At 35.2% G+C, this 24,597-nt stretch overlaps 3 protein-coding genes across 10 annotated transcripts; all 3 read left to right on the top strand.

Moving 5' to 3' along the window:
* Positions 1–2,914: 2,914 nt before the first annotated feature.
* LOC117622086 (protein CURVATURE THYLAKOID 1C, chloroplastic) lies at positions 2,915–5,694 on the top strand. 4 transcript variants are annotated; one of them, XM_034352618.1, is made up of 6 exons: positions 2,920–3,194; positions 3,863–4,056; positions 4,380–4,466; positions 4,912–4,974; positions 5,199–5,236; positions 5,436–5,694. In XM_034352618.1, the coding sequence occupies exons 1-6, from the start codon at positions 3,092–3,094 to the stop codon at positions 5,488–5,490; spliced, it is 540 nt and encodes a 179-aa protein (XP_034208509.1). In that variant the 5' UTR covers positions 2,920–3,091; the 3' UTR covers positions 5,491–5,694. The 4 variants fall into 4 exon arrangements, with proteins under 4 accessions (XP_034208510.1, XP_034208509.1, XP_034208512.1 ...); XM_034352620.1 differs by having other exon boundaries at positions 2,929–3,194; positions 3,863–3,957; XM_034352619.1 differs by lacking the exon at positions 4,912–4,974 and having other exon boundaries at positions 2,915–3,194.
* Positions 5,695–6,408: 714 nt separating this feature from the next.
* Positions 6,409–13,941, top strand: LOC117621357 (golgin candidate 5). 2 transcript variants are annotated; one of them, XM_034351785.1, is made up of 20 exons: positions 6,409–6,566; positions 6,704–7,580; positions 8,012–8,083; positions 8,762–8,836; positions 8,987–9,101; positions 9,284–9,345; positions 9,438–9,485; positions 9,949–10,233; positions 10,321–10,380; positions 10,503–10,586; positions 10,740–10,805; positions 10,882–10,980; positions 11,063–11,281; positions 11,592–11,706; positions 11,783–12,003; positions 12,246–12,305; positions 12,386–12,499; positions 12,956–13,030; positions 13,134–13,208; positions 13,743–13,941. In XM_034351785.1, the coding sequence occupies exons 2-19, from the start codon at positions 6,705–6,707 to the stop codon at positions 13,164–13,166; spliced, it is 2,679 nt and encodes an 892-aa protein (XP_034207676.1). In that variant the 5' UTR covers positions 6,409–6,566; position 6,704; the 3' UTR covers positions 13,167–13,208; positions 13,743–13,941. The 2 variants fall into 2 exon arrangements, with proteins under 2 accessions (XP_034207676.1, XP_034207675.1); XM_034351784.1 differs by lacking the exon at positions 13,743–13,941 and having other exon boundaries at positions 13,134–13,467.
* Positions 13,942–15,399: 1,458 nt separating this feature from the next.
* LOC117623061 (probable plastidic glucose transporter 3) lies at positions 15,400–23,061 on the top strand. 4 transcript variants are annotated; one of them, XM_034353911.1, is made up of 16 exons: positions 15,400–15,654; positions 16,308–16,452; positions 16,681–16,783; positions 16,886–16,953; positions 17,030–17,162; positions 17,823–17,922; positions 18,028–18,140; positions 18,286–18,379; positions 19,083–19,236; positions 19,331–19,474; positions 19,599–19,672; positions 19,872–19,960; positions 20,404–20,518; positions 20,984–21,168; positions 22,152–22,254; positions 22,753–23,061. In XM_034353911.1, the coding sequence occupies exons 2-14, from the start codon at positions 16,362–16,364 to the stop codon at positions 21,164–21,166; spliced, it is 1,461 nt and encodes a 486-aa protein (XP_034209802.1). In that variant the 5' UTR covers positions 15,400–15,654; positions 16,308–16,361; the 3' UTR covers positions 21,167–21,168; positions 22,152–22,254; positions 22,753–23,061. The 4 variants fall into 4 exon arrangements, with proteins under 4 accessions (XP_034209802.1, XP_034209800.1, XP_034209799.1 ...); XM_034353909.1 differs by having other exon boundaries at positions 16,678–16,783; positions 22,152–22,235; XM_034353908.1 differs by having other exon boundaries at positions 16,678–16,783.
* The last annotated feature ends 1,536 nt before the right edge of the window (positions 23,062–24,597 follow it).

Below are 24,597 nucleotides of genomic sequence, written 5' to 3'. Positions count from 1 at the left end.
CAGTGATGACATATTTAGGTGGACACACAGAGGAGCCATAAAAATGGCCATACAAGTCGTATCCTTGAAGAACAGACTCCAATTGATAGTTCCATTTCACAAAATTATCGTCATTCAACTTAATAGTCAAAACACCTAATAAGGTCTCAATTTTTGGAGCAGTAATAGTCATGGCCGTATAGAATCAAAGAATCAAAAATTGATTCAACGAACCAATGGGGTTCTTCCAAGAAAACACATATCAAAAGAATAGCTTCGTGCTTCAAGAAAACAAACCAAGGAATTGCTTCGTGCTTCAAGAAAAATAAAGAAATTGCTTCATGCTTCAAGAGAACTGAGAAAGTGCTTCGTGCAACAAGTTATCAGAAAAATCGGCTTCGTGCTTCAAGAAATTACAGAGCATGATTCTTGCTTTTAATGAAATCGCATCATACTTAAACTGAAATTGAAGACAGAATCAACATACTGAAGTTGAATATATCATTCTTGTCAAGAAGAACAGTGCGCGAAGAAAGTTGACAACAAACACTTGCAAAATCGCCAAAAATAGTATCAGACTTGAGGAAAGCATCTGCATCCAACGAATCACCATTGATGCAATTGATAGCTTGAACCTTAGAGATCGATTATGATATAGTAGAGCGGAAGCAAAAAGGATCAGGAATCAAAGAACCTGGCTCTGATACTATGCTAACTTTGGAGGAAAGAAAGTTAGGTTTTGGGTTATGACAGAGAAAGTCGAAGAGAGAAAGAGAGAAAAGAAAAATGAGACCTATATATTTATGTTATGATAAACTGTTACAATCCCAACTGAACTTAAGCAATGGTTAATCTAGTGTTTATATAGCTGACAATCTCCTCTAAGTAGCCTATCTAACAATCACGAGTTATGCACTGAGAAGCACGTGACCATTCTCCAACTCATATCTCAGTCTGCACACATCAGCATTATACTGTTAACAATTCCTACATGCAGGATTAACTAGAATTAGGTATTAAAATCATCACAAATATATATATTATTATTCTCATATCAATTGATTAGATTTTAAGACTTTTGTGGGAACAAATATTTCAATCTCCAATCATGAGATGCCACGTGGATAAGAAGAATATCCTCTAATAATTAAGTAATTTATTTTGCAAGATAATTGACACCAAAAATAAGGATATTATTTTTATTTAAAGAGATAATATCATTAATTAAGATATTATCCTTATTTGGAGATATCATCGTTATCAAATTAGGAGATTTGAATTAGGGTTTATCCCAATCAAATCCCTAATGGACTCAATCTCTACAATTTGGGGAAATAATAAACTCTTTCTAAATAAGAGTTTATCCTTTGAAAAACCATAGATGCCTAGAGCCTTATAAATACATGGCTTCATTGAACACTTAAGGTAACTCTAAACTTAGCTCTGAAACTTTGCAAAAATACCCGAATCTCCTCTCCTAGATGCCACCCGGTTCTCACCATAGAGAAAACACCATACCCTTTTTTACCTATTGTTTCACCCAGATACAATCAAACTAACTTAAGCATCGGAGGGCCTTTAGCCAACACCCCCCGGGAGTGGTATATTTACTGCAGTCTTTTTTACATGAATCAAGGAAGAGAGAGAAAAAAGTTTAAAGGGCGAAGGATCTAGAAGCGAATATTCTCATGAGAGATTATTTGCACGAACAACATTTTTTACCAACGAAATGAACATAACTACAACTACACCAAATGCTAGTTAGTGAGAAGTAGGAACTTAAGATCGTTAATTACCTTTTTACTTTTTCTTTTTAAAACTTGTTGTACCAATTCTAACACGGCAGAACAAAACTAGCGTTTGTTTAATATTGATATTGAATATGATTGAGGGTTTCTATTTCCAATTTAATAAGCACTCAAGGTGTCTTTCATGCAAAGATTAGATCGATATGAATGTTATTCATTAGGAAACGAAAATAATGAAAACAAAAATATACATACCAGGAAAGTTTCAATTTATGGTGTGTTTACTAATCAGGAATTTGAATTCTCATCAGGAATTGAATTCCACCTATGGAGGATTCCTGCGTTTACTTTATGTCAAGGAATTGAAAAGTAAGTGGGGCCCACACAAAATTATGAATTGAATTCATAATTTTAGAGGAATTCAATTCTTGGGTGGGAGGTGGTACTCTAATTTATGGAGAACTAACCCATTAGGAATTCATTTTTTATACTCAATATATCGTCACACAATTTTCAAAATTTCAAATTTGCCATCTACAACCCAACAACAATGACATTTTAGTAATTAGTACCACTCATACTCCAATTTCATATGGTTTAGTAAACAACTTCAATAGGAATCCGAAATCTAACTCTCATTAATCTATATGGTTTAGTAAACAACTTCAGTAAGAATCCGGAATCTAATTCTCCTAAATCCAACTCCTCCTTAATTCAATTCATCCTCAATTCAATTCCTCTAATCCAATTACCTATTAGTAAATATGCCATTAGATTAATTTCCGATGAGAGAGATCAAATATTAGTTTTGGTTGTTTAGACATTAATTTAGTCGTTTGGCCCTGTGTCCATGTCAGCATGAATATTCTATATAATTTTGGTTTTTGTCTTCCTATAATACCCTTGTGCTACTTGTGCCAAGAAAATACTCACATGTAAAATAGATTTCTTGATTTTTAATTTTTTTAAATTCATTTACAAAGAATTGGAAATAGATTTTTATTTCCTTTTTATTTTTTAATTATTTGTATTTTAATAAACTATTGTTTTACACATTTGTCTATTTATAAATGAAGTAGTTGTGTTAAAACTTGTTTCCTTAAATAAGAGAAATTTTTTGAGATATTTGAGAATTTAAGAATAGCAATATATATGCCTTCCATAAATTTTTTAAGAAAAAAAAGTTTAAAAATTGAGTGGTACCTAGAGCACTATCAATCTTATTCACAAATTACAGAAGCTTTTGGTCTTGTTTTAAGTCGTCTGAGACTCTTCGGACTTCAAACGGGAAATCCATTTCTCTGAATTTTTAGTTTTTATTTTTCTTATTTGCGCAAATTTTGTTGGAGTTTTCTTTAAGTAGCATGGCGTCCATTATTGCAAGCTTGCCTCCACCACTGGCCGCCCATGGTAGAAATAATACCTTCTTCAGCGCTCTTCCAAAACTCCCTTTTTCTTCCATTAGAGGTGAGCCTCCTCAGAGATACCGAAACTGCTATTTTGGGTTTTTTTCTTTCTTTGAAATTTGAGTTGTAGTTAAACTACTCTGTTTTATTTGACAGAGTTTCTGCTTTATTTGTTTGTTATTTTATTTTCTTTAAAAAGTTATTCTATTTGATGAGCTGAGTTAAATGATAATCAATTTATGTTGAGGGTGTATGCTTGGTTGTTTTCAGTGAAATGTGAAGTTGATAATCAGCTAGTTTAGTTGAAAATTGGGGCAATTTGGTCAAAGTTCTCTATTTCCATGTTACATGGAGGAAGGATTTGTTGAATTATGGTATTTGACTATAAGATTTAAAAGGATTGGAAAACTCAGATAAGCTAGCTAATGCAATATAAGATATCAATTTCTGTAATGAAACTTAAAAAAAGAAGAAGAAGAAGAAGAAGAAGAAATTAGCTAACAGAAGTAATTTTAGTGGTACTTGCCAACTATTTAGAATAGAAACTCTGTAGGGAATTGATTGAATTAAACAATTGAATCTGAAACACCAGGTTTAAGTTATCAGAATTTTTTGGAGTTCGTGATTATGAGTCTGAGTGTCATATCAAATTCAATTTGACATGCACATATTCCATACCTTGGCTGCATTGTTGTCTTATATTAGGTGCATAATTTTCTTACATTGCAGAGAGACAGAATCGTGCCTCTGTCGTGGTGAAGGCTACTGGGGAAAGCTCGGAGTCTTCGAACTCCCTTAGTATTGTAAAATCTGTTCAGAATGTCGTAAGCTCTTTCCCTCTGTGTTCTTGTAATCACATCTTCTTTATGTCTGGTTTGTGTTTATTCAATCAAAAAAGCATTGTTTGGCAAAATCAAATCATGGTATGCTTGGGTGAGCTTGGATCATTATGCAATATTTCCATTCTTCTTTTCTTTCCTCTAATGGTCTTCAATTGTGTGCTAAGTTCATAGCTTCCTCCTTTATTAAATTGCAAGAAAGGGTGTCTATTTCTCACCTATGAGATAATTGACTGCGATATGTTCCGCTAATAAGCTAAGAATTTATAGTCTTCCAACATTTGGTCAGTTTATTTTTTCCACATTAAGCAGTAGTTTCTTCATTCCATAGAAATGACAAGTTAATTTTGGTTTCTTTTTAAATGTCAGTCTCAATATTTTCTTGATCTTGCTATGATTTGAAACAGTGGGATAACTCGGAAGATCGGCCAGGTCTTGTTGGTTTGGGGTTTGCAGCTATAGTTGCATTTTGGGCATCATCGAATCTGATTACAGTAATTTCTGGACCTCTCTCTTCTTTACGTTGTTAACAGGAAATGATTTACTCAAATAAACATGAGTCGTTGCAACTGTAGATAGGATCGATCTTATATGTACTAGTACTGACTAGAATCATCTGGTTTCTTTACTGGCCCATTTTTCAGATAACTTGGGGTGGTGTTGAGAAATCAAATTCAAAGTTTCCACACCTAGTGATATTGCTCCAACATAGGATAGATTTTTTAAGAAGACAACCAACACAGTAGTTTAGAGCAATTGCATTTGTCTACATCTTATGGTATTATTTGCAGACTTTTTAACTTTGCCACACACAGACACTGTTTTCATCAGTGAACTGACTTTCACCTTTGTGACCCCGAAAAGAAAAAGAAAAAGAAACTCTCAGCTTAGCAGGAGTTCTGACGGTTTAATGCCCCTCCCCCCTGTTTATGTGTATAGGCCATCGACAAGTTGCCGCTTATCCCAAGTGTACTAGAATTTGTTGGCATACTTTATTCTTCGGTAAGTATGTGTTATGTGTATGATATAGTTGGTTGCTAAGGATGCTCAAGCAGGAGAAAGTTTTTATTTAAGTTTTCCTTTGGTCATTATTGTTGTCCTGGCAAATGCAGTAGGGCAACTTTCACATATGTAATCTTTATTTGCTCTGTTGACACCTACCTCTTGTTTCATTCAAATATTAACTTGCCTCTCTCTCTCTCTCTCTCTCTCTGTATTTGTTTCAGTGGTTTATATATCGATACCTCTTATTCAAGCCTGATCGGTAAGAGAAAATCCAATGACTTACAATTTTATTTTGCTTTGAAAATAAGAAAGATTACCTTATGCATGACTTTTAGATTTAGATGGTTCACCCAAATCTTTGTGTAACTTCAGTTGTAATACAAGCAGATGCTGTTCAGTAGAGCGTGTTCATAGTTTTCTACTAGGAACTCACCTGGATTTTCTTCTTTTGTCCACAGGGAAGAGCTTTTCCAAATCGTCAACAAATCCATATCAGATATCTTGGGCCAGTGAATTTCTAATAAATCCCAACTGTTGTGGCAGATGTGTAATTCCAGATATGAGAATGTATTTTGGGGAAGGGATTGGCAGGAAGTGGGTGGAGTGAAAGAGCAATTTGTACAAAATTTGCTCACATTTTAATGTGGTGCATAATTTCCTTATCTCTCTTGGTTTCCATCTTTCATTGGAGAACCCTACTTGAAGTTGACCCAGAAAGCACTTCCTCTCATCTGGTCACCAAAAAGAAAGAATTAAAACCAAGTAGCTTAGCATGATTTAATCTGGAACCAAGTGCATGAACTATTTGAGCCTTAACAAACTATGGTAAATGATAATTAAATTATAAAGGGTAACATATTCAGACGAAGAAAAGCATTGAAATTTCAGTTATTAGTAAGGGAACTTGTTTTCCAAGTCCATAATCGTTTCTCAGCACCTGCTCTTGCATCTCCTCACCAGGCACGGATTTATCGGTTTTTGGCCTATGGCCCATACCCAACCTTTCATCATTTTAACTAGCAAATCAAGCTTCTCATCTATACACATCTTGGGTGACCCTTGTCCCAACAAGAAATGCATGTATCTCTCATCTTTTACCTCATGTTGATCGCAAGACTTAATTCGAGGGAAAATTACCGTCTCTACGAGTGGGAATACACAGAGAGACTAGTGGTGGAGCTTGTAGCTCAAGGTAGTTAAGAACAATTATCTTTCTCCGTTATAGCTTGTGTCACCAAAAATATAATAAAAAGGAACTTCATTATAATAATAATAATAATAATTAGTTGGGGTTTTTTTATGCGATTTTTTTGGTTGGATTAACTTATAAATATTTTGGGATTAAATAAAGGCACCCAAAAATAAATTAACAAACGACGTCGTACGCTTTTCATCGTACTCGGCACTTAAAAATTTCACTTTACAGATCAATCAGAATTCGGATCAACCCCTCATTGTCCGTCTCTTTCCACAAAACCACTCTCTATTCGTGAAACCAACCGCGAATCTCACAGAAGTTTCCTTCTTCAGCTCAAAAAGCATACGCCATGATTTGAATCACCAGGAATTAATCGGACCACCCCAACCAGGTTCATTTCTCTTTTGCCTTTTTCTGATTCGACCTATTTGGAATTGGATCTCGATCAGTTTTCAAATTTGATTTCAGTTTATGGTTGGTTCTTATAATTGAATTTGAATTGAATCTGATTCGGTGTTTTGTTTAAAGAATGGCGTGGTTCAGTGGGAAAGTCTCTCTGGGGAACTTCCCCGATCTCGCCGGGGCCGTGAATAAGCTCCAGGAGAGCGTCAAGAACATCGAGAAGAATTTCGATAGCGCCCTTGGGTTCGAAGAAAAAGAGAAGGCCGAATCCGGTAATGAAGAGTGTTGTAAGCATGCTGCGACGGTGGAGGAAACAGAGACTGTGGTAGCAGAGCCTGAAAAATCTGAATCTGAATCATCTTCACTGCCAGTTGAGCCCTTTGAACCCACTGTTAAGAATGATGGCCCATCAGAATCTGTGGGTTCTCAAGATGACAACAAGATTTCAGTAGTGGGACCCTCAGTAAATCCAGAAACAATGCAGGGTAAGTCAGGAGCTGTTGAGGTAGATCAAGTTGAGGAGGGTCATACTGTTCTTCTGCGTGAGGCACATGATGTTGATGTGGATGAACAAAAGACACAAGTAGAGCAGAAGGATGGACATATGACTCAGGCTGGAGAGATTGTTGAAACAGTTGCTATGGTTGAAGGTGAGACTCCAACTGATAGCCAGCCTGGAGGTTTGAATGAGCCCTCCAGTTTACACTCTGTTACCACTGAGGAAATTCATAGTGGTAGATCTTCTACCAATCAACCACCGGGTGTAAATCCTTCTGATGATGCTTCGGATGCGGTTTCTGAATCAGTTTCAAAAGAGCATAATGCCATTGTTGAGGAACCTGAAGTTGAGCAACAAGCTGATGATAATGAAGCTGATGTTAAAGGGCAACATCTGAGCTCAGGGGAAAATGTGTCTGACTCTTCAGTGATTGAATTGGAGAAGGTGAAGATGGAGATGAAGATGATGGAAGCTGCATTGCAAGGTGCTGCAAGACAGGCCCAGGTACATGATGAATGATTAGGTAGCATCTTATTTGAGAGCTCATAAGATCACAACCATTTATTATTATCCCTGTTCATTTAGTGGAACACTTGAGACAATACTACTGAACTTCTTGACTGGATTTCTTTAATTTAGAAGCGCTGTCTACATATATCGGAGGTTTATGAAGTTTGCTTAGTTAACCTGAACACCTTTAGTCTTGCAGATGGTGTGTGTCTGTGTCTGTGTCTGTTGATTTAGGAAAATAGAAACATTTTGTATTTCTGTATATGGTAATTAAGTTAAAGCAGCAACAAATACAAGAGAAGAATTATTATACTCTTTCTTCATTGTGGATCTCTCTGGGTGCAGCTATGTTACATTGTTAATGTCTGTTCAATTGTATGTATATCTACAGTTCTGAACGTCTGATATATTTGATTCTTTTCCAGGCAAAAGCTGATGAGATTGCAAAGTTTATGAATGAAAATGAACAATTAAAATCTGCGATCGAGGATTTGAAGGTATGCATTTTGTAATATTTTTATACCTTCATTTGAGTAGATAAAATAATGGCTTGATCATGCATGTTTTACTTTGATTTTTCACTCTTGGTGTATAATGCACTTGTATTTGCTACCATCTTCCATTTATAACCCAGCATATAGGGAAATCACGGAAATTCTTATAGGGAGGTAGTTGCCCCCTTGGCTTGTCACTGAATGAAGCATCCGTGGAGAATTGTTGGATGAAAATATCTTTGCTATATTCATGCTACTTCCTCTTGCGAGTGGTTTATGTTGAGTTAATATTTAAATTTTAAAATGCATTCTTTTTTCAATTTTGATTTCAACGTTTTCTTCAAAATTGTTTGTGTGTAAATGCAAAATAAAGGCATAGATTCTAATTGGACTATTCATTTTGCCCAAAAGCATTCCTGATGCTTGATCTTTGTCAGTGTAACAATCATGTTATGGAATTATAAGTTTGCACATACAATTTGATGGTTGTCTAATTATATGTTTCATGTTTTGGAAAATTTCTGGTATTTCTTGAAACCAACCATGGTTGACTAGTTCACATTCTCATTATCAATTTTTTTTTCTTTCCCAATTTGCTTTATCAGCCATATAGTATTGTGATTTTAATAATTATTTTTCTTATAGATGTTCACATATTAACTGGTGAAAATAATTGAACAGAGAAAATCCAATGATGCAGAAGTCGAGTCACTGCGAGAGGAATACCATCAAAGGGTTGCAACACTTGAAAGGAAGGTAGGTCTTCTCATAAAGTCTTGTTTATAATCGTGCTTGGATTGATCTAGGTGTTATATGTGCCCGTTATGTTTTTGATGAAATTGGTACTTGCCTATTTTTAATTCAGCTCCTGATAATTGGAGGGGCTATGCCAACTTATGATTGCAGGTGTATGCTCTTACAAAGGAAAGGGACACGCTTCGGCGGGAGCAGAATAAGAAAAGTGATGCAGCTGCTCTTCTGAAGGAAAAGGATGAAATAATTAATCAAGTTATGGCTGAAGGTCTCTTTCTGTCCCTGTCTGTCTCTGTTTCTCTTGAGAAGCTCAATATGTTCTACATATTTTGTGCCTCATAGTGAATTTCAACGTAGCCAATGTTCTATTGTGGATGCAAGGAGGGTTTCTTTATGCAATCATATCAATAATTATGGAAATTCCTTCATTTTTGCATTTTTATGTACCAGGTGAAGAGCTTTCAAAAAAGCAGGCTGCTCAAGAAGGACAGATTAGGAAATTAAGGGCTCAGGTATGCTAGCCGGTTTATTCATTGTCTGATTTTGTCATTCTTTAATCCTTTCACTGCTAGGTATTCTTATATTTTTTTTCTCTGAATACTAGATCAGAGAGTTTGAAGAAGAGAAGAAAGGGTTGATTACTAAACTTCAGGTAATTCATTTATGTTAGAATCTTTAAAATTGTGGTTCTCTGATTTCGTTTGATAAAGACAACTCTTTCAGTCATCATAAAATTTGAAATGACATTGAAGTTACAGCACATAAATTGATGAAGCACTTGTTTTCCTTTTTTTCTCAAAGCTGCTTGGCCGAAAGCTTCCATATTGGATAATGGATTATCCCACAAAGGATTTCTTGATCATATTTCTGTTTTTATGTCACCTGCTTTCTTAGTAGTCAATTTCATAATATCTTAAAACAGTAAACTATTTGACCCCAGGAACATTATTATAATAGTTTATATGTTGTCTTACAAGCATATTCTAATTTAAATATCTAGAGGAACTACTGTCAAGGATATTATACATATGGTTAATAAATTTACATCTACTGAATTGGCCTGTGGTGCAAAATGCCTTTCATTACTAATATGTAAGTTTGTGGTTTACCCTCAGGTAGAAGAAAATAAAGTGGAGAGTATCAAGAGGGACAAGACGGCTACAGAAAAATTGCTGCAGGAAACTATAGAAAAGCACCAAACAGAACTCGCAGCACAGAAAGAGTATTATACTAATGCTTTGGCTGTTGCCAAGGAGGCAGAAGCGATGGCAGAGGCACGTGCCAACAGTGAAGCCAGATCTGAGCTTGAGAGTCGTCTAAGAGAGTCTGAGGAACGGGAAGCTATGCTAGTTCAGGCACTTGAAGAATTACGACAAACGCTGACTAGAACGGAGCAGCAGGTTTTTTATTCGAGTATTGTAATTGTTGGTTAATTTAGCTGACCTGCCAAAAGTGATGGCCTAAATGATCTATCTATTGCTTTTCAGGCAGTATTTAGAGAAGACATGCTTCGCCGGGACATTGAGGATCTTCAGAGATGTTATCAAGTCCGTGAAGCTTTCTTTGATTGTCATTAAACCAATTTTTCACTCTTTTTTTTAATTTCTTTTTTTGTTCCAATTGTTGCAAATATCTTGCAATTATTTGACTTAGCTGTTGTTTTCTTTAGGCAAGTGAGCGGCGATGTGAGGAATTGATTACGCAAGTACCAGAATCTACCAGGCCTCTTCTTAGGCAGATTGAAGCTATGCAGGTGACTGCATATTCCAATACTTTTTATTTTAGAATACTTCAATGCATTTTTTGGAAATATTCTCAGGATTTTTGTGCACTTTGGATGCTGGTCTTTAATTTACTTTCAATCCTGTGGAGTTGATTTCAGTTTTGATTGTCTCCATGGTAACAGGAAACAACTTCAAGAAGGGCAGAAGCTTGGGCAGCTGTTGAGAGGTCTCTTAACTCTCGGCTCCAGGTTTGTGGAACGTCTTAGCACTTATGGTTTTAATTTGAAATATGTACATATCATTGATCTTTTACTGCTTCTATAGGAAGCAGAGGCCAAAGCTGCGGCTGCTGAGGAAGGAGAGCGATCTGTGAATGAACGCTTGTCTCAAACCTTATCTCGAATTAATGTTCTTGAGGCTCAGGTTGGCTTTTTATTGGTTGTATCATTTGAAATTATCAATTATCGCTATCATTTGATTAACTTAAACCAGATATACACTTCAGATTTCATGTCTTAGAGCTGAACAATCCCAGTTAAGTAAGTCTCTTGAAAAGGAGAGACAAAGAGCAGCTGAAAATAGGCAGGAGTACCTTGCAGCAAAGGAGGAAGCTGATACTCAAGAAGGCCGTGCAAACCAGCTTGAAGAAGAAATTAGGGAACTCAGGCGAAAACATAAGCAAGAGTTACAAGATGCATTGATGCATAGGGAACTGCTACAGCAGGTGGTGCTTCGGGTTCCTTGATAAATTTTTATTTAAATTTATCAGTCAGTCTACTATATTTCAATTCCATGAAACCTGGGCTCTCACCTCCTATTTATTTGTCGGGTTGTTAAGTGAAGTTACCTTTCCCTATAATATTTGTATTAGCACGAGTTGATTTGAAGATCTGAAGTAAGGAGTAAGGCAATTGAAAAGGACGAAACAGTTGATAGAAAACTTCTCTGAGCATATCCAAAATTGAATTCCTTATTCAAAATATATGACATTAGTGATCATTAGCTTTCCTGAATTGAGTTTTTGATTTTGACAGGAGGTAGAAAGGGAGAAAGCTGCTAGGTTGGATTTGGAAAGGACATCTCGTGCGCGTTCTACTACTGTATCTGATCAAAGTGCTATAACAAGGCACAATTCGGCTTTAGAGAATGGTATGATACTTTGGTTTATGTTACATCTGTTTTGATTGTCTGTTGTCTATGCTATACATTTTGTAACTTTTAACAGGAAGCTTGAGCCGAAAACTTTCAAGTGCTAGCAGCCTGGGGAGCATGGAGGAAAGCTATTTTCTGCAAGCATCTTTGGACTCATCCGATAGTTTCTCTGAGAGGAGAAATGCTGGGGAGGCAACCATGAGCCCTTACTATATGAAGAGCATGACACCTAGTGCTTTTGAAGCTTCCCTTCGTCAGAAGGAGGGTGAACTTGCATCTTACATGTCTCGTTTGGTATGAATTACTTTCTGAGTTCCTCATATACAAAAATTTAATTCTACATTACTTATAGTGTTTGCTATGGTATTAAGCATTCCCTGTTTGAGCTCTACTTAGAGCTGCTATTGTTGAAACTTGAAAGTAAAGTGTTATGTTTTCAAAAATTAAAAACTAAAGGATCTATCGTGGACTTTTGAGTTCCTTACAATATTTATTGCTGTGTTTTACCTAAGACGTTTTTCATCAATGTTACTCAGGCATCCATGGAATCTATTCGCGATTCTCTTGCCGAGGAGTTAGTCAAAATGACAGAACAGGTTGAGTTTCAATCTGTAATAATACTTTTGTGGAGGTATCTTGTTTATAATTGAGCTTGAAATTGATTACATTGCTGCAGTGTGAAAAGTTACGGGCAGAGGCTGGCATGTTACCTAGCATACGAGCAGAGCTAGATGCACTAAGGAGGCGGCACTCTGCTGCACTGGAGCTAATGGGCGAACGTGATGAGGAGGTACATTTAAGTTTCCAGTTGGAATTCTTTTTCTATGATAGTGAATCATTGATCTATGAATGTTGTGTACATGAGGCGTGTGTATTGAAATTATAAGAGAGAGAGAGGGAGAGTGACTTTTTCTGTATAGAATTTTAATTTATCTGTAAAAATCAGACAGCCTGCATAGGCAAACTTTCGAAAGATGGAGGATTTATCTAATCTGCCTTCATATTTGTTTGCCATGCTATTTTCTTTGTCCAGAGAAACCATCATCACTTTTCGAGTTTAAAATACTTGATGTTAGTCAACATGAACCAAGTTCTGTTAACTTGTATGACTAGTTGCACCAAAGTGAATAATTTCCCTTATTTGTCATTTTCCAATTTGTTCTATTTATCTACTCTATTTGGAATGCACACAAATCGTCATTTTATGTCAAATCCTGATTCAAAGTTGCTCCATGTGTCTGTCTAGCTGGAGGAACTTCGCGCGGATATTGTAGACTTAAAGGAGATGTACAGAGAGCAAGTAAACTTGCTTGTCAACAAGGTAAAATTTTGCCTAGAAAAGCCTGAGTAATTTCTTTCCCTAAAAGTTCATGACTTTCCCCTTCTAATGCCATACAATTATATCTTTGCATGTATATCTACAGATCCAGATAATGAGTTCATCAGTTGGAGCCTAACCTTACTTTATAGTACTCGTCTTCGAATTCATGAAGTTCATGGTATATAACTAAATTTATATCTCATATTGTATGCATACTGATGGCAATTGTTTGTTGAAGATTTATGTTTGGATTCTGGGTCCCCCAAAGTTTTTCTTGGCCTAAGAGTTTGGGTAGCAACTATTGAAAGGATATATTATATGCCTGCCCTTGTTAAACATGTATGTAATTCAGGGAGATTGTTGTATAGCATGAATCCTGCTGTAACATTTCTTTTTTTCTTTTTTTTTCTTGTCCAGGTTATGAGGTTTCAAGTTTTGTTTTATTTGATTTACTTTATTAATAAAATGAATTCATTTTGAAAAAAATCCTTTTTCTCTAAGGATCATTTCTAATTTTCTAGTAATTTTATTTCCTATGGTTCACCTTGCTGAAAAAATTCAAATCGTTCTGGCCGGAGAGAAAAAATTCAAATCGAAACAGTGAAGGTCACATATTTACTGAGACTAGAAGCCATTTCGTGTGAATTTGGATCTGGGGAAAATGTTCCCGCGGTTTTATTTGAGTACTCAAGTTGGTCCATGTCTGGTGCAGGGAATTTGAGTAGCGTGCTAAAACTCACCTGCAACTAAGGGCTCATTTGGAATCCTACTTGGATTCAATATTATTAAATTCAAAAATATATTTTAAGTTCAATGTTACAAAAATCCGTTTGGTAGGTTCATTTTTAAAAACTCGAATTCAAAATAAACTCAAAAACACCCCATTATTGAAAACAAAAAAAAATGTGAGATTTTATAGCTCTCTCTCTCTCTCTCTCTCTAATAAGTTTTTAGATCCTAAAATCAGTATTTAAAAACTCATGTTTTTAAATAAATAAAAATTGATGAATTTTGAGTAGAATACCAAACAAGCCCTAAATGTTTATTCTTTTTCTTGTTTCAATATTTGATAATACTTATTTTAACTTGAGAAGGAAGATGTGAGTTGCGCCAATTGGCTAGCAGTGAGTATGATCCCTACAATCAAAATGTAGAGTAATTTAGACAATTGTTTATATATTAAAAAAAAAGTTGAAAAGAAAAGAAATGGAGAGTAAAGTGAGAGTAAAATAAGAATTGTTCTTTTTGATTTGGCAAAAAAGAAGGGGAGAATGGTGGGTATGTGTCAATAAGAATGCTACGTTATCTAACTCTCTATCATGTCTTCGTTTTTTTTTCTTGTGGGTAAATAATCATGTCTGTTTTAATGTTGGCTAAACACCATTAAATCCTTGTAACCGAAAAAACACACAATTAAATCCTATCATTATTTGCTAAATCATGGTGAAACACGTGTTACTCACAAGTCACAAGTCACACGTCAGAATTCGTAAGTCGTGTGTTTGTTATGTGTGCACCATTCCATTCCCATATATACTACGTTTTGATTGTGAAATGCCAACAACGGGTCCACGACCAGATCCATTTAATTTCATAAAAAATAATAAAAATGATAACAATAATATTAATAGGCAACTTCACCAACCACGAATGAGTCCAGAAAAAATGAAACCAATTTCAATGATGACGCCAGGTTTGTCAAACTACATCAATCAACATATAGACAGAGATATAGCACCAAATGAAACAAAATACTAATTTTACTCAATTAACTCCATAACTAGAGGTGTGAATTAAATTAGTTGATCGAGACACTGTATCTGCTCAATTTGCTCAATTGTACTAGCAACTTACTTGTTAAAATTAAAAGCGATTTTGAATTATGTTTATATTTAAATAAATAAAACATGAGTTATCAATATTAATTGAGCAACATTACCACCTCTGACAAATATGGCGTACCAAAGTGTGACAAATATATTTACCATATTGTATGTAGCATATTTTGAGAAAAAAGAAGAAGAATGATTAGCTGTTTTGTGGGAAGTGGCAACACGGCATTGGAGGAACTAGATTTGTCTCTGAGACCTTCAAAACACAAGATCCACATTTCGCGCAACAATTGCGTTGCGTTGCGTTGCGCGGACGTGTTGGTCTCAGAGAGCTCATTCTGGTTTTTTCTTTTTCTTTTTAAAATTTTAAAATTTTAAAGTTTGTTGTGTAGCGTAGTAGAGACTGTAGAAGCAGCTGCCTCACTTTGCGTAATCACTAAACCAGTGGAAAATCCATGTGCATGTGGAAAAATAAATTAATTAAACAAAAGCATATAGTACGCCCCCTGGCGCACATTAGCATGAGCCCCAGTTTCTTCTCTCTCTTGTCTCTCCCCGAATATACAGGGGACGGTTTCGAAATGCTCGCTTAGATTTCCTTGTCTTCAGTCACAAGCTGACACTGACGCATAACACACAGTGAATCAGCTTTTCATCTCACCACCCCCGGCGCATTTTAGCCCCCGTCTCCTCCATCTTCTTCAATCTCTCTCTCTCTCTCTCTCTCTCTCTCTCTCTCTCTCTCTCAACTGAATTGTATCAGATCGTTTTCAGCCTCTGCATTTTACACAGGTACTCAATTTCTCTCTCTCTCTCTCTCTCTCCCCCCCCCCCCCAACACCCATGTAAATGCATGTGTATATGTATATTTGCAACTTTTTTTTTTATAGTTTAGAGTTGGATTCAGCAGAATCAGGAATAAGTGTTTTTTTTTTTTTTTTTTATAAAGATTCTGTCTGCCGAGTAAAGCTGAAAATTCTCTATCTGCACTGTTTATTATTATAATTTATTTGAAGAAAATGGTGAGTTTTCCCATTGCTGGCCGTATAAGACTGCGCCGTTTTTCATTTGAAGCACAATTTTCCTCTAAGGCAAATGATCTCTCTGCATTTGATCCCGTTCCCACATTTCCGTCCAATTTCCAAAATTTTCGCTTGAAAATATACATATATGATGTGCATGCCTATACATGTTTGTTTGTATTTGTGTTGTTGAAATCTTGGTCGACGATTTACCGGATCTGATATAAAAAATGTTCTATGACTGAAGTCTGTACTGTCATTTTTGTGTTAATATGGCAATGCGGCTTTTGGTGTTCTAGATTGGTTAGTAAAATGAAAATAAATAGTACAGAAGTTCGGAATGGATCGAATTACAAATGAAGAAAAAAGAAAAATACTGAACTGGTTAGAAATTAATTGGTCAGTGTTGGCTGGTCTTTGCAGTCGGCTGCAGAACATTATCTGTCAGACTTTAGACAAGGTTTCTACAATTTTGCTATGCGGGGTCGTCATCTCGATGCCTACTCGGCATACAAGCGTGTGGCTTCGAAGGACCATATCAATGCTTTTGATAGAGAAGAAAGTTCAGGTACATCTGGATTGCTCTCTTACTAATTTTATATTTTAGTTTTCCTATATCTGGGGTATTACACTGCTTTAGCGTTTTCTCTATTTACTTTGGGATTGGAAGTTCCTGTATTGGTTGTATATTACTATTTAGAAGTTTCTATAGTGTTTGATAATTTGGTTTGAAGTGGAAACATACTACCATAAATGGTACTCACTTGGGGCTGATTCCTTGTATGGGTTTTAGTAGGTCTAGTGAATGCAAAAGGTGTTGGAAACCCTTCATGGAGACGCTCTTTGCCGCATATGCTTGTGGCAACTCTTTCTTCATTCTTATTTGGCTACCATCTTGGGTTCGTCCCTAATCCTGAAACTCAGATTTCCTTTTCGGTTTTTCTTATTTATATGTTTTGCTAACTTATATAGCATACTCTTTGTTGTTTTTGCTAATGCAGAGTGGTTAATGAGACACTAGATAGCATTTCTATGGACCTTGGTTTCAGTGGGAATCCCTTGGCTAAGGGTAATTAGTGTTATTGGCTCTTCTCATAGCTAAATGGATTTCATAATTTGATCTCATGTCTCCTATCTCAATGAAGGTCTAGTAGTGAGTACCTGTTTAGGGGCTGCTTTTTTTGGATCTATATTTAGTGGATGGATTCTAGATGGAGTTGGGCATCGAAGGGCATTCCAGCTGTGTGCATTGCCGATGATAATCGGTGCATCAATGAGGTAATTTGTTATGAAAATTGCAGGCATGTATAATGTGCCTTTCCCCAATGGGAACAATAAAGAACTTAAATGGATTCGTCACACTATGGAATTGTGGGGAAAGGAAATAGAACAAAGACTAATCAAAGGATCAAGTGTCATATAACCAATTTGGATTTATGCCACTAGGGAGGGAATTTACTTATGACCAGCAAAATCAAATCATTAAGGTTTGTGACCACCCGAAAACCCCTAAACAAAATTCTGAGAGTGAAATCATGAATTACTCATGACCACCTTTTCCATGATCCAACTTTTTCATGCTTTTCCTTCTTATACCTTGCACTCATTGGTGTCCAGATAAACAAAACCATAGCTTCCTTGCTTCAACTACTCTTATGAGCACCAGAAGGAAATAACCAAGGTTTATGACCACTGTAAACCCTAAACCTTAAACAAAATACTAAGAACAAATAATGACCTTTTACATGATCCAAAGTTACATGTTTCCTCCTTATACCTCTCACTATAAGTTTTGCAGATAAACAAAAATATTACTTACCAAAAGAGAAGTTTCTTTTACTGCTTTACATCTATCACAATTAGGGAATGCTGCATGTCACATACTCCTCTGGTAGCTGAAGTATATGAGTCTTAAACAATTTTAATGTGATTTTTCAGTGCAACAACCAAAAGTCTATGGGGCATGCTTTTAGGGAGGATATTTGTTGGAACTGGGATGGGCATTGGTCCACCTGTTGCTGCTATATATGTGTCAGAGGTTTAAGAAATTATCTTTGTTGTTTTCTCTGCAACTGTCAATTGAAATTGCTTAGTCTCCATTTGATCTTCTTAAATATTTAAGCATGCTCTGTCACTTGAGCAGATTTCACCAGCTTTTGTAAGGGGTACTTTTGGGAGCTTCACACAAATTGCGACATGTCTTGGACTTATGGGATCTCTCTTTATTGGACTCCCAGCCAAGGATATAGTGGGTTGGTAAGATAAATCTCATGGGATCACAATATTCCCGAAATCTTTTTATTTCAAGTTTTCATCTATTATTTCTTATGTTATGCATCTTATTTATTTTCCAACAGTTTTCTAAAGAGCACTATTTTCTATCAACATGATTGATGCTTAGGTGGCGGGTTTGTTTTTGGGTATCTACTGTTCCTGCTGCAGTACTTGCTGTTTGCATGGAGTTCTGTGCAGAGAGTCCTCAGTGGCTTTTCAAGGTTATATGCTATCATTTCTTAATCACCAATCTTTAAAACAGTTGGTCAAGTTAGTGTCTTGTGTTCAGTTGAGTATAACTTTTCCTATTTGTTGGTCTTGAATTGGTTGAGATCTCTGCAGCTTTAGGGGCATTGGATTTTGATATGTAAATACTAAGTAATAAGTTTGTTATTTACTGCTGTCTAAGGAATTAATATATGTATGTATATTTGGTATGAATGTACCTGTTGTCTAGTATAATTCATTTGATTATCATGTACGTCATCTCCTAATCCAGTTTGTATATAAATCTGGAGTGATCTGATTGATAATTGGGTTTCGTAATCCAGTTCTGGCTTAAAGGGTGATATGACGTTAATTCTTTTACTTTCTTCTTTTATTTTTCCTTCTCTTTCTCTATTGTTTCCAGTAGAGAGAAGGTTCATTTTCTCTTTTATCGGAAAAGTTGGATGTTAGTGCTAAAAATTATATGTTGGTGCAACAGGCTTCAATCTTTCTTTCTTGTTTTTTTTTCTTCTGTTTTTTCTCCTCCCATATATGCATGCCTTTTGGTGATATTATACAAGGATTATAAGAGCTGTGATAATTGTTCACCTGCTAATACTAGGTATGAGTAAGATATAATGCGTTTCATTTTATTTTTGACCCATTGAAAGCTATTTATTAACATTTATGCTAACAGTTTTTCCTGACTTGGTTCAGAGAGGAAGAGGCACTGAAGCTGAAGCTGAATTTGAGAAACTCTTAGGAGCAGCACATGTTAAATTTGCAATAGCAGAATTGTCAAAGTCTGACAGAGGGGATGAACTTGAGGCAGTAAAGTTCTCAGAGCTATTGTATGGCCGACATTTCAAAAGTATATTTTTAATTCACATTAATATATGATTTATTTAGATTTGACATATGTGCTTCCTTCTGCATGATTACCTTATCGCCTCCATATTTTGCAGTGGTTTTCATTGGGTCTACCATTTTTGCTTTACAACAGCTATCAGGCATAAATGCTGTATTTTATTTCTCTTCGACTGTCTTTAAAAGCTTTGGGGTGCCTTCAGATCTGGCAAACATATGTGTTGGGATCGCGAATCTATCAGGTATGGTTGGGTTTACTCTCAAGCATTTTATTTTTGCATCTTTGAGATTATGCTTATTTGTTTCCTCATGTATTCATTGTACTATTATTTTTATATTTTGGTCGATTTCTTTATGCTATTCTAGGGTCAGTTGTTGCAATGATCTTGATGGATAAGCTTGGAAGAAAGGTGCTTCTTCTTGGAAGTTTTTCTGGCATGGTAAGCTCCTAAAAACACTGAATATTTGATGCAAATTTTTGAGCTGAAATATTGGTATCAGAACTGTCAGTTATGTCTGTTCTGTGGTATCTGTCTTACCAATATTGCATTTCTTCCTACTTAGGTTTTTCCTTTTTGTTTGCATTAAATAAACTAGAAAACTGACGTTATTTTATGTTTTATGCATTTCTTGGTTTAGGCAGTGGCAATGGGTCTTCAAGTAACTGGAGCAAGTTCTTATGCATCGGGATCTGGAGCATTGAGTCTATCGGTTGGTGGCATGCTGCTGTGAGTAGTCAAATCCTCTTCAACCTTGTTTTAGAGAAGACAGAAAACTAAGTTATAATATGCAAAGATAAAATAGAGAAGAAAACACTGCTAGGTTATGGCAGCACATTGAATAGTTTTGGAATCTTTGGAATGGGTCCTTCACTGGGATGATTAAAAATGTAAACATGAATGCAAGTTGGTAAGCCATTCTATTTTCTAGATTCAAGCCTAATTCCTCATGATATAATAAAAGTTTGACATGATTGAGTGAAATATCATATAATAATGCTATACACAATTTCAGCATAAACTATTCAGTTTATTAATTTAATTCATTGTGCATGCACATTTACAATTCCCCTTGCTATCTTTACATGACTCTGAAATTATAAAGCAAATATGCATAGAAGCTTTTTTTGATTTGTAAATGTCCACTCTTTATTATCAAATGGATTATGCAGGTTTGTCTTGATGTTTTCTCTTGGAGCTGGTCCAGTGCCCAGTCTCCTCCTGTCAGAAATTCTTCCTGGGCGTATCAGGGCGAAGGCAATGTCAGTTTGCATGGCTGTCCATTGGGTAATTGTCTTCTATAGTTCTTCCATACATGGCTTGTTTTCACCTTTTATTTTCTGGATTGTGGGAGTAAACATATGACTTGTCTACCAAACATATTTTTACGAACTTGATATCCGATAAAACTTTTTACTCGATGACCATTCAATCTATGAAAGCAATAATTTTTATCTACAGTGGCTCTAGTATTTTAGACATAAAATTCCTTCTCGTCGTAATTAAATCACTAGTGGTTAAAAAATTTTGAACTTCATGACCCTTATTGACCAGGATGAGTTTCTAGGTATTCCAACTTAATTTTTTATAATTTTGAAGCTATCTCAAAAAAGAACACCGTGTTGTAAAAAATGTGAAAAATAGGGATTCTACTGAAATTCAGAACTTTTTTTTTAGCGAAGAAGGGATTTCATTCTCCAGATTTATTAATTTTAATGACATCTAACTAATAAATTTTGGTGCCTCCGACAGGTGATCAATTTCTTTGTTGGTCTATTATTTTTACCCTTGCTGGAGCAAATCGGGCCAATAGTTCTGTATACAATCTTTGCTACGTTTTGTTTATTGGCTGTGATTTTTGTGAAGAGAAATGTAGTGGAAACGAAAGGAAAGTCACTCCAAGAAATTGAAATTGCACTTATTCCACCTCAGTGAAGGTATTTATTTTTGTTATTTTTATTTTTGGTTAGGTTTCTTTGTTTTTGTTACACCAATCTTGTTCCATATGTTGACTCTACAATTTTTTCTTTTTAGGTTGAACAAAAGGTGTTTGTTTAGTTTAGTTTCATAATAGATGCTGGTAACTTGAAAGTTGTCTTTTTATTTTTATTTATTTTTCATATTAACTGAATACTAATTCTGTAAACGGCTTCCGTAATATCACATACTCTAATACTTTTAAGCAATTATCATAAAAGGATTCCATTTTGAGGGGTAGCTCTTGAATCTAAAGGAACATAGTTCCTGGTTGCTTATTTGCAGCCAAATTTTGACCCTTTCATCAAAAACTAATTCAACTAAGTTAACCAAGGGGGTAGGCTCAACTGATCAACTAGCAAGCGGACCTAAATAAATGCCTCAAGAATCATAAGTCCAGAGTTTGAAATCCAACTAGTGTCATAAGCTCATTGGGGCTACCTCTATGATCTGGCATGGCTCAACAATTAGCGGTTGCTTGTACGGATGGTGTGGCATGAGGAATTAATTAGATGTTAGTATGCACAGGGTAAATAATTGTAAAAACATACTAAACAGTATATAATATGTGTATGCACGCGTCATTGAAAAATACTCATATTATCTATGTACCATTTCAATTTAGGGAGAAATGTAATTTAAAAAAAAATCTCATGAAATTTATTTACAAGGCACAAATAGCTTACCTTGATTTAATGCATTGAGTTATTATCTTAGGAACAATACTTTTGCTGTATTTTAAAACCTTTTTTTTTTTCATTGCATATCATATTATGCACTTATGTACTGAACTTATATTCTTGTTGTTTCATATCTTTTAGCCAAAAAAAATCATCCTATTTTCCGAATTGTGTGGTGCAGTTACCTTAATATCTTATTATTTGATTTATCTGGGAAAGACTAATTAAAGACCAGTTTTCGCTTTGTTTGCTCGTCTCTGTAGGTTCAACAAAACTAGATTACTCTTTACACAAAGCTGAAGTTTCTTTTCTAATCATGGAACCCAAGACTCACTGTTGCCCATAATGTATTGCCATGCTCGCTGAGTTGAGTTTCCAATTAATGTTGTTCCTTCATTTCCTCAAATATCTCATTCTTTTCTGAGATTAAGAACATGTGGCTTTCTAAAAAACTGTAAAGTTTATGTAGCTTCAATTTTTTTTCGTTTCGTTTTCCTTTGCCATTTTGACTTTCAAAATAGTTTTCTTTAATCTTAAATTACTCCCCATTCTCATTCCAACTAGATGATTGGTCACAGAAAGTTGGCAAGTTCTACCAGAAGTCTGGGTTAACAATATCTGGTGTCAAATTGTTTGAATTAGTGTCAAACTGTCAAAGACCTCTGAGTCGATCCCTGTGCTTTAAGATCAGCTCTGTAAATTTAGCTGAAATTTGTCTAGTTAAACCTGCTAGATGTTAAGTCCAATACAGACGAAAAGAAAACATGCCAGATTGTGGAAAAAAGTTGTCATTTATATGGGAGTTCCCTTATTGGTTGATGCTATTTTTGTTCATATGAATTGATGTATCATGTTGATTTGCAGGGAGATAAAAGAACAATAAGGTAGTGTGGAGATTCTCAGATCTTTGTATGTTTGCCCCCATGCCGGTTCGAAGTTAGCATCATGCTGTAGCTGGAGAATTTGGGAACTAATTACCAAGTGCTCATCCTGGAAGGCCTGGCCTATGTATGTTACTAGAGTTATATATATTTTTTTTTTCCTTCGATATTTTGTGAGCATATTGATGGTATATCCTACTGAAACTTACAAGTCAATGTAATACATGCGGACCTGACCTCACTCTCGGAATAATATAATACAATTGTTCCATCAAAATTATGGATTTTGTAACTGCTACTTTGGTTGGTTTTGGCCGAGCCGTCGCCATCATTAAAATTTAAGACTGAAAAGAGACTTAAGGAGTTCCTCAATGAAGACCTATAAGATTCATTAATGGAGTATTTAAGTAAGAATATGTTTCTTAATCCTTAAATTAAATACGGATTGTTGAAATCCCTCCCCCACCGCTTCAATTGTTCATCATATATCTAATATACTAAAATCCTATTTAATAACTTTTGTTTGTGCAAGATCTCATAAAATATCTTGAATAAGTGAGTTTTTATTCCATCGTCCTAACTCTTAACTAACCAGTTTGGTAAGCAGATGTTAGGTTAGGTCAGTTTGCCGAAGCAGTGTATCTTACACTCGAATTAGAACATTCTTCTCGTACATTAGAGTAGTTAGATTTAGAATATCAAACTAGTATAATAAAGATTTTAAATGTAAATTTATGTATTCGATAATGTTGGGCTAGCCCATTGATAAGTCCATAAATTTACACATTTATGTATTTATACTTAGTTTTTGTAGGAGAATTTGATTTAAAAAGGACTTATTACTTTATTTTTTCAATTTTCAGCTTTCTAGAGCAAGTAATTGGTTTTTAACGGAAATACGACTTTTTGGTGGAGTTTTAGTACAAGACTAGTTGGAGATGAAAGCTAAGATCTTGAAGATGATTGTGGAATTTTTCTAGAATTTTCATAGCAGCGAATGAGATCAATCTTTGAAGTTAAGCCAACATAAGGTGCAATCCCGTTACTGCGCTGCTGTGGAAGAATGACTATTTGAAGACTTCCCTGATTTTTTTTTCTCAAGACGTGTGATATATGGCTGGAAAGATAAGGGAAAGACCTACAATTATATATTTTTGCCTAATTTCTTGGAGGAGGAATGACCTCAAACATGCGTGCAAAGTAACTAAAGTGTTATCTCAATCAAAGTAGGAAGATGAGTCAATTACTTACCCATTTTGGATTTATGTTTTAATTAGATTTTTCTTTATTTTTGGGCTATTGTAAAAGCCCGGCTAAGGTAGGAATAGACGTGTGGTGTTTTATTTAAGCATGAGAAACAACTCCTTTTGAGAGTTACACACGCAAAGACTAGGAGAAATTGGAGATGGAAGAGATTGTTTCTTCCTTATATTTTTGCTTAGATCGAATTCTATGATCATGTGTAACTAATTTTCTTTTGCTAGGGCATCCATCAAAACAAAGCTATTGGTTTACTTGGGCTTGACTTTGCAGGCTGTAGACCAGTTAGCATTGAGGGCTGGGGTTGGGTTTGAGCACAATAGCTTTTGCATAAATAAATAGTTGGAAGTGTTTTCTGAGTGTTATAGAAACTAGGGGTGGGCATAAAAATCGATAAATTAAACAAATCGACTGAATCAAACCAAATTAAATCGAAAAATAGGTTTTTTTTTACTATACCAAAATTTTTTTGAAAAAATAAAAATAAAACAATTTCAAATTTTCATTCTTTATGTTTGACATTAATATTTTTGTTTATTAACTTTTTTTTTTTTTTTTTCAGGTTATC

This window comes from Prunus dulcis, chromosome 3, assembly GCF_902201215.1.
Source record: "Prunus dulcis chromosome 3, ALMONDv2, whole genome shotgun sequence".
NCBI classification, from domain to species: domain Eukaryota; kingdom Viridiplantae; phylum Streptophyta; class Magnoliopsida; order Rosales; family Rosaceae; genus Prunus; species Prunus dulcis.
Note: the sequence above shows the minus strand (reverse complement) of the source record. Positions and strands in the feature narration are given on the sequence as shown.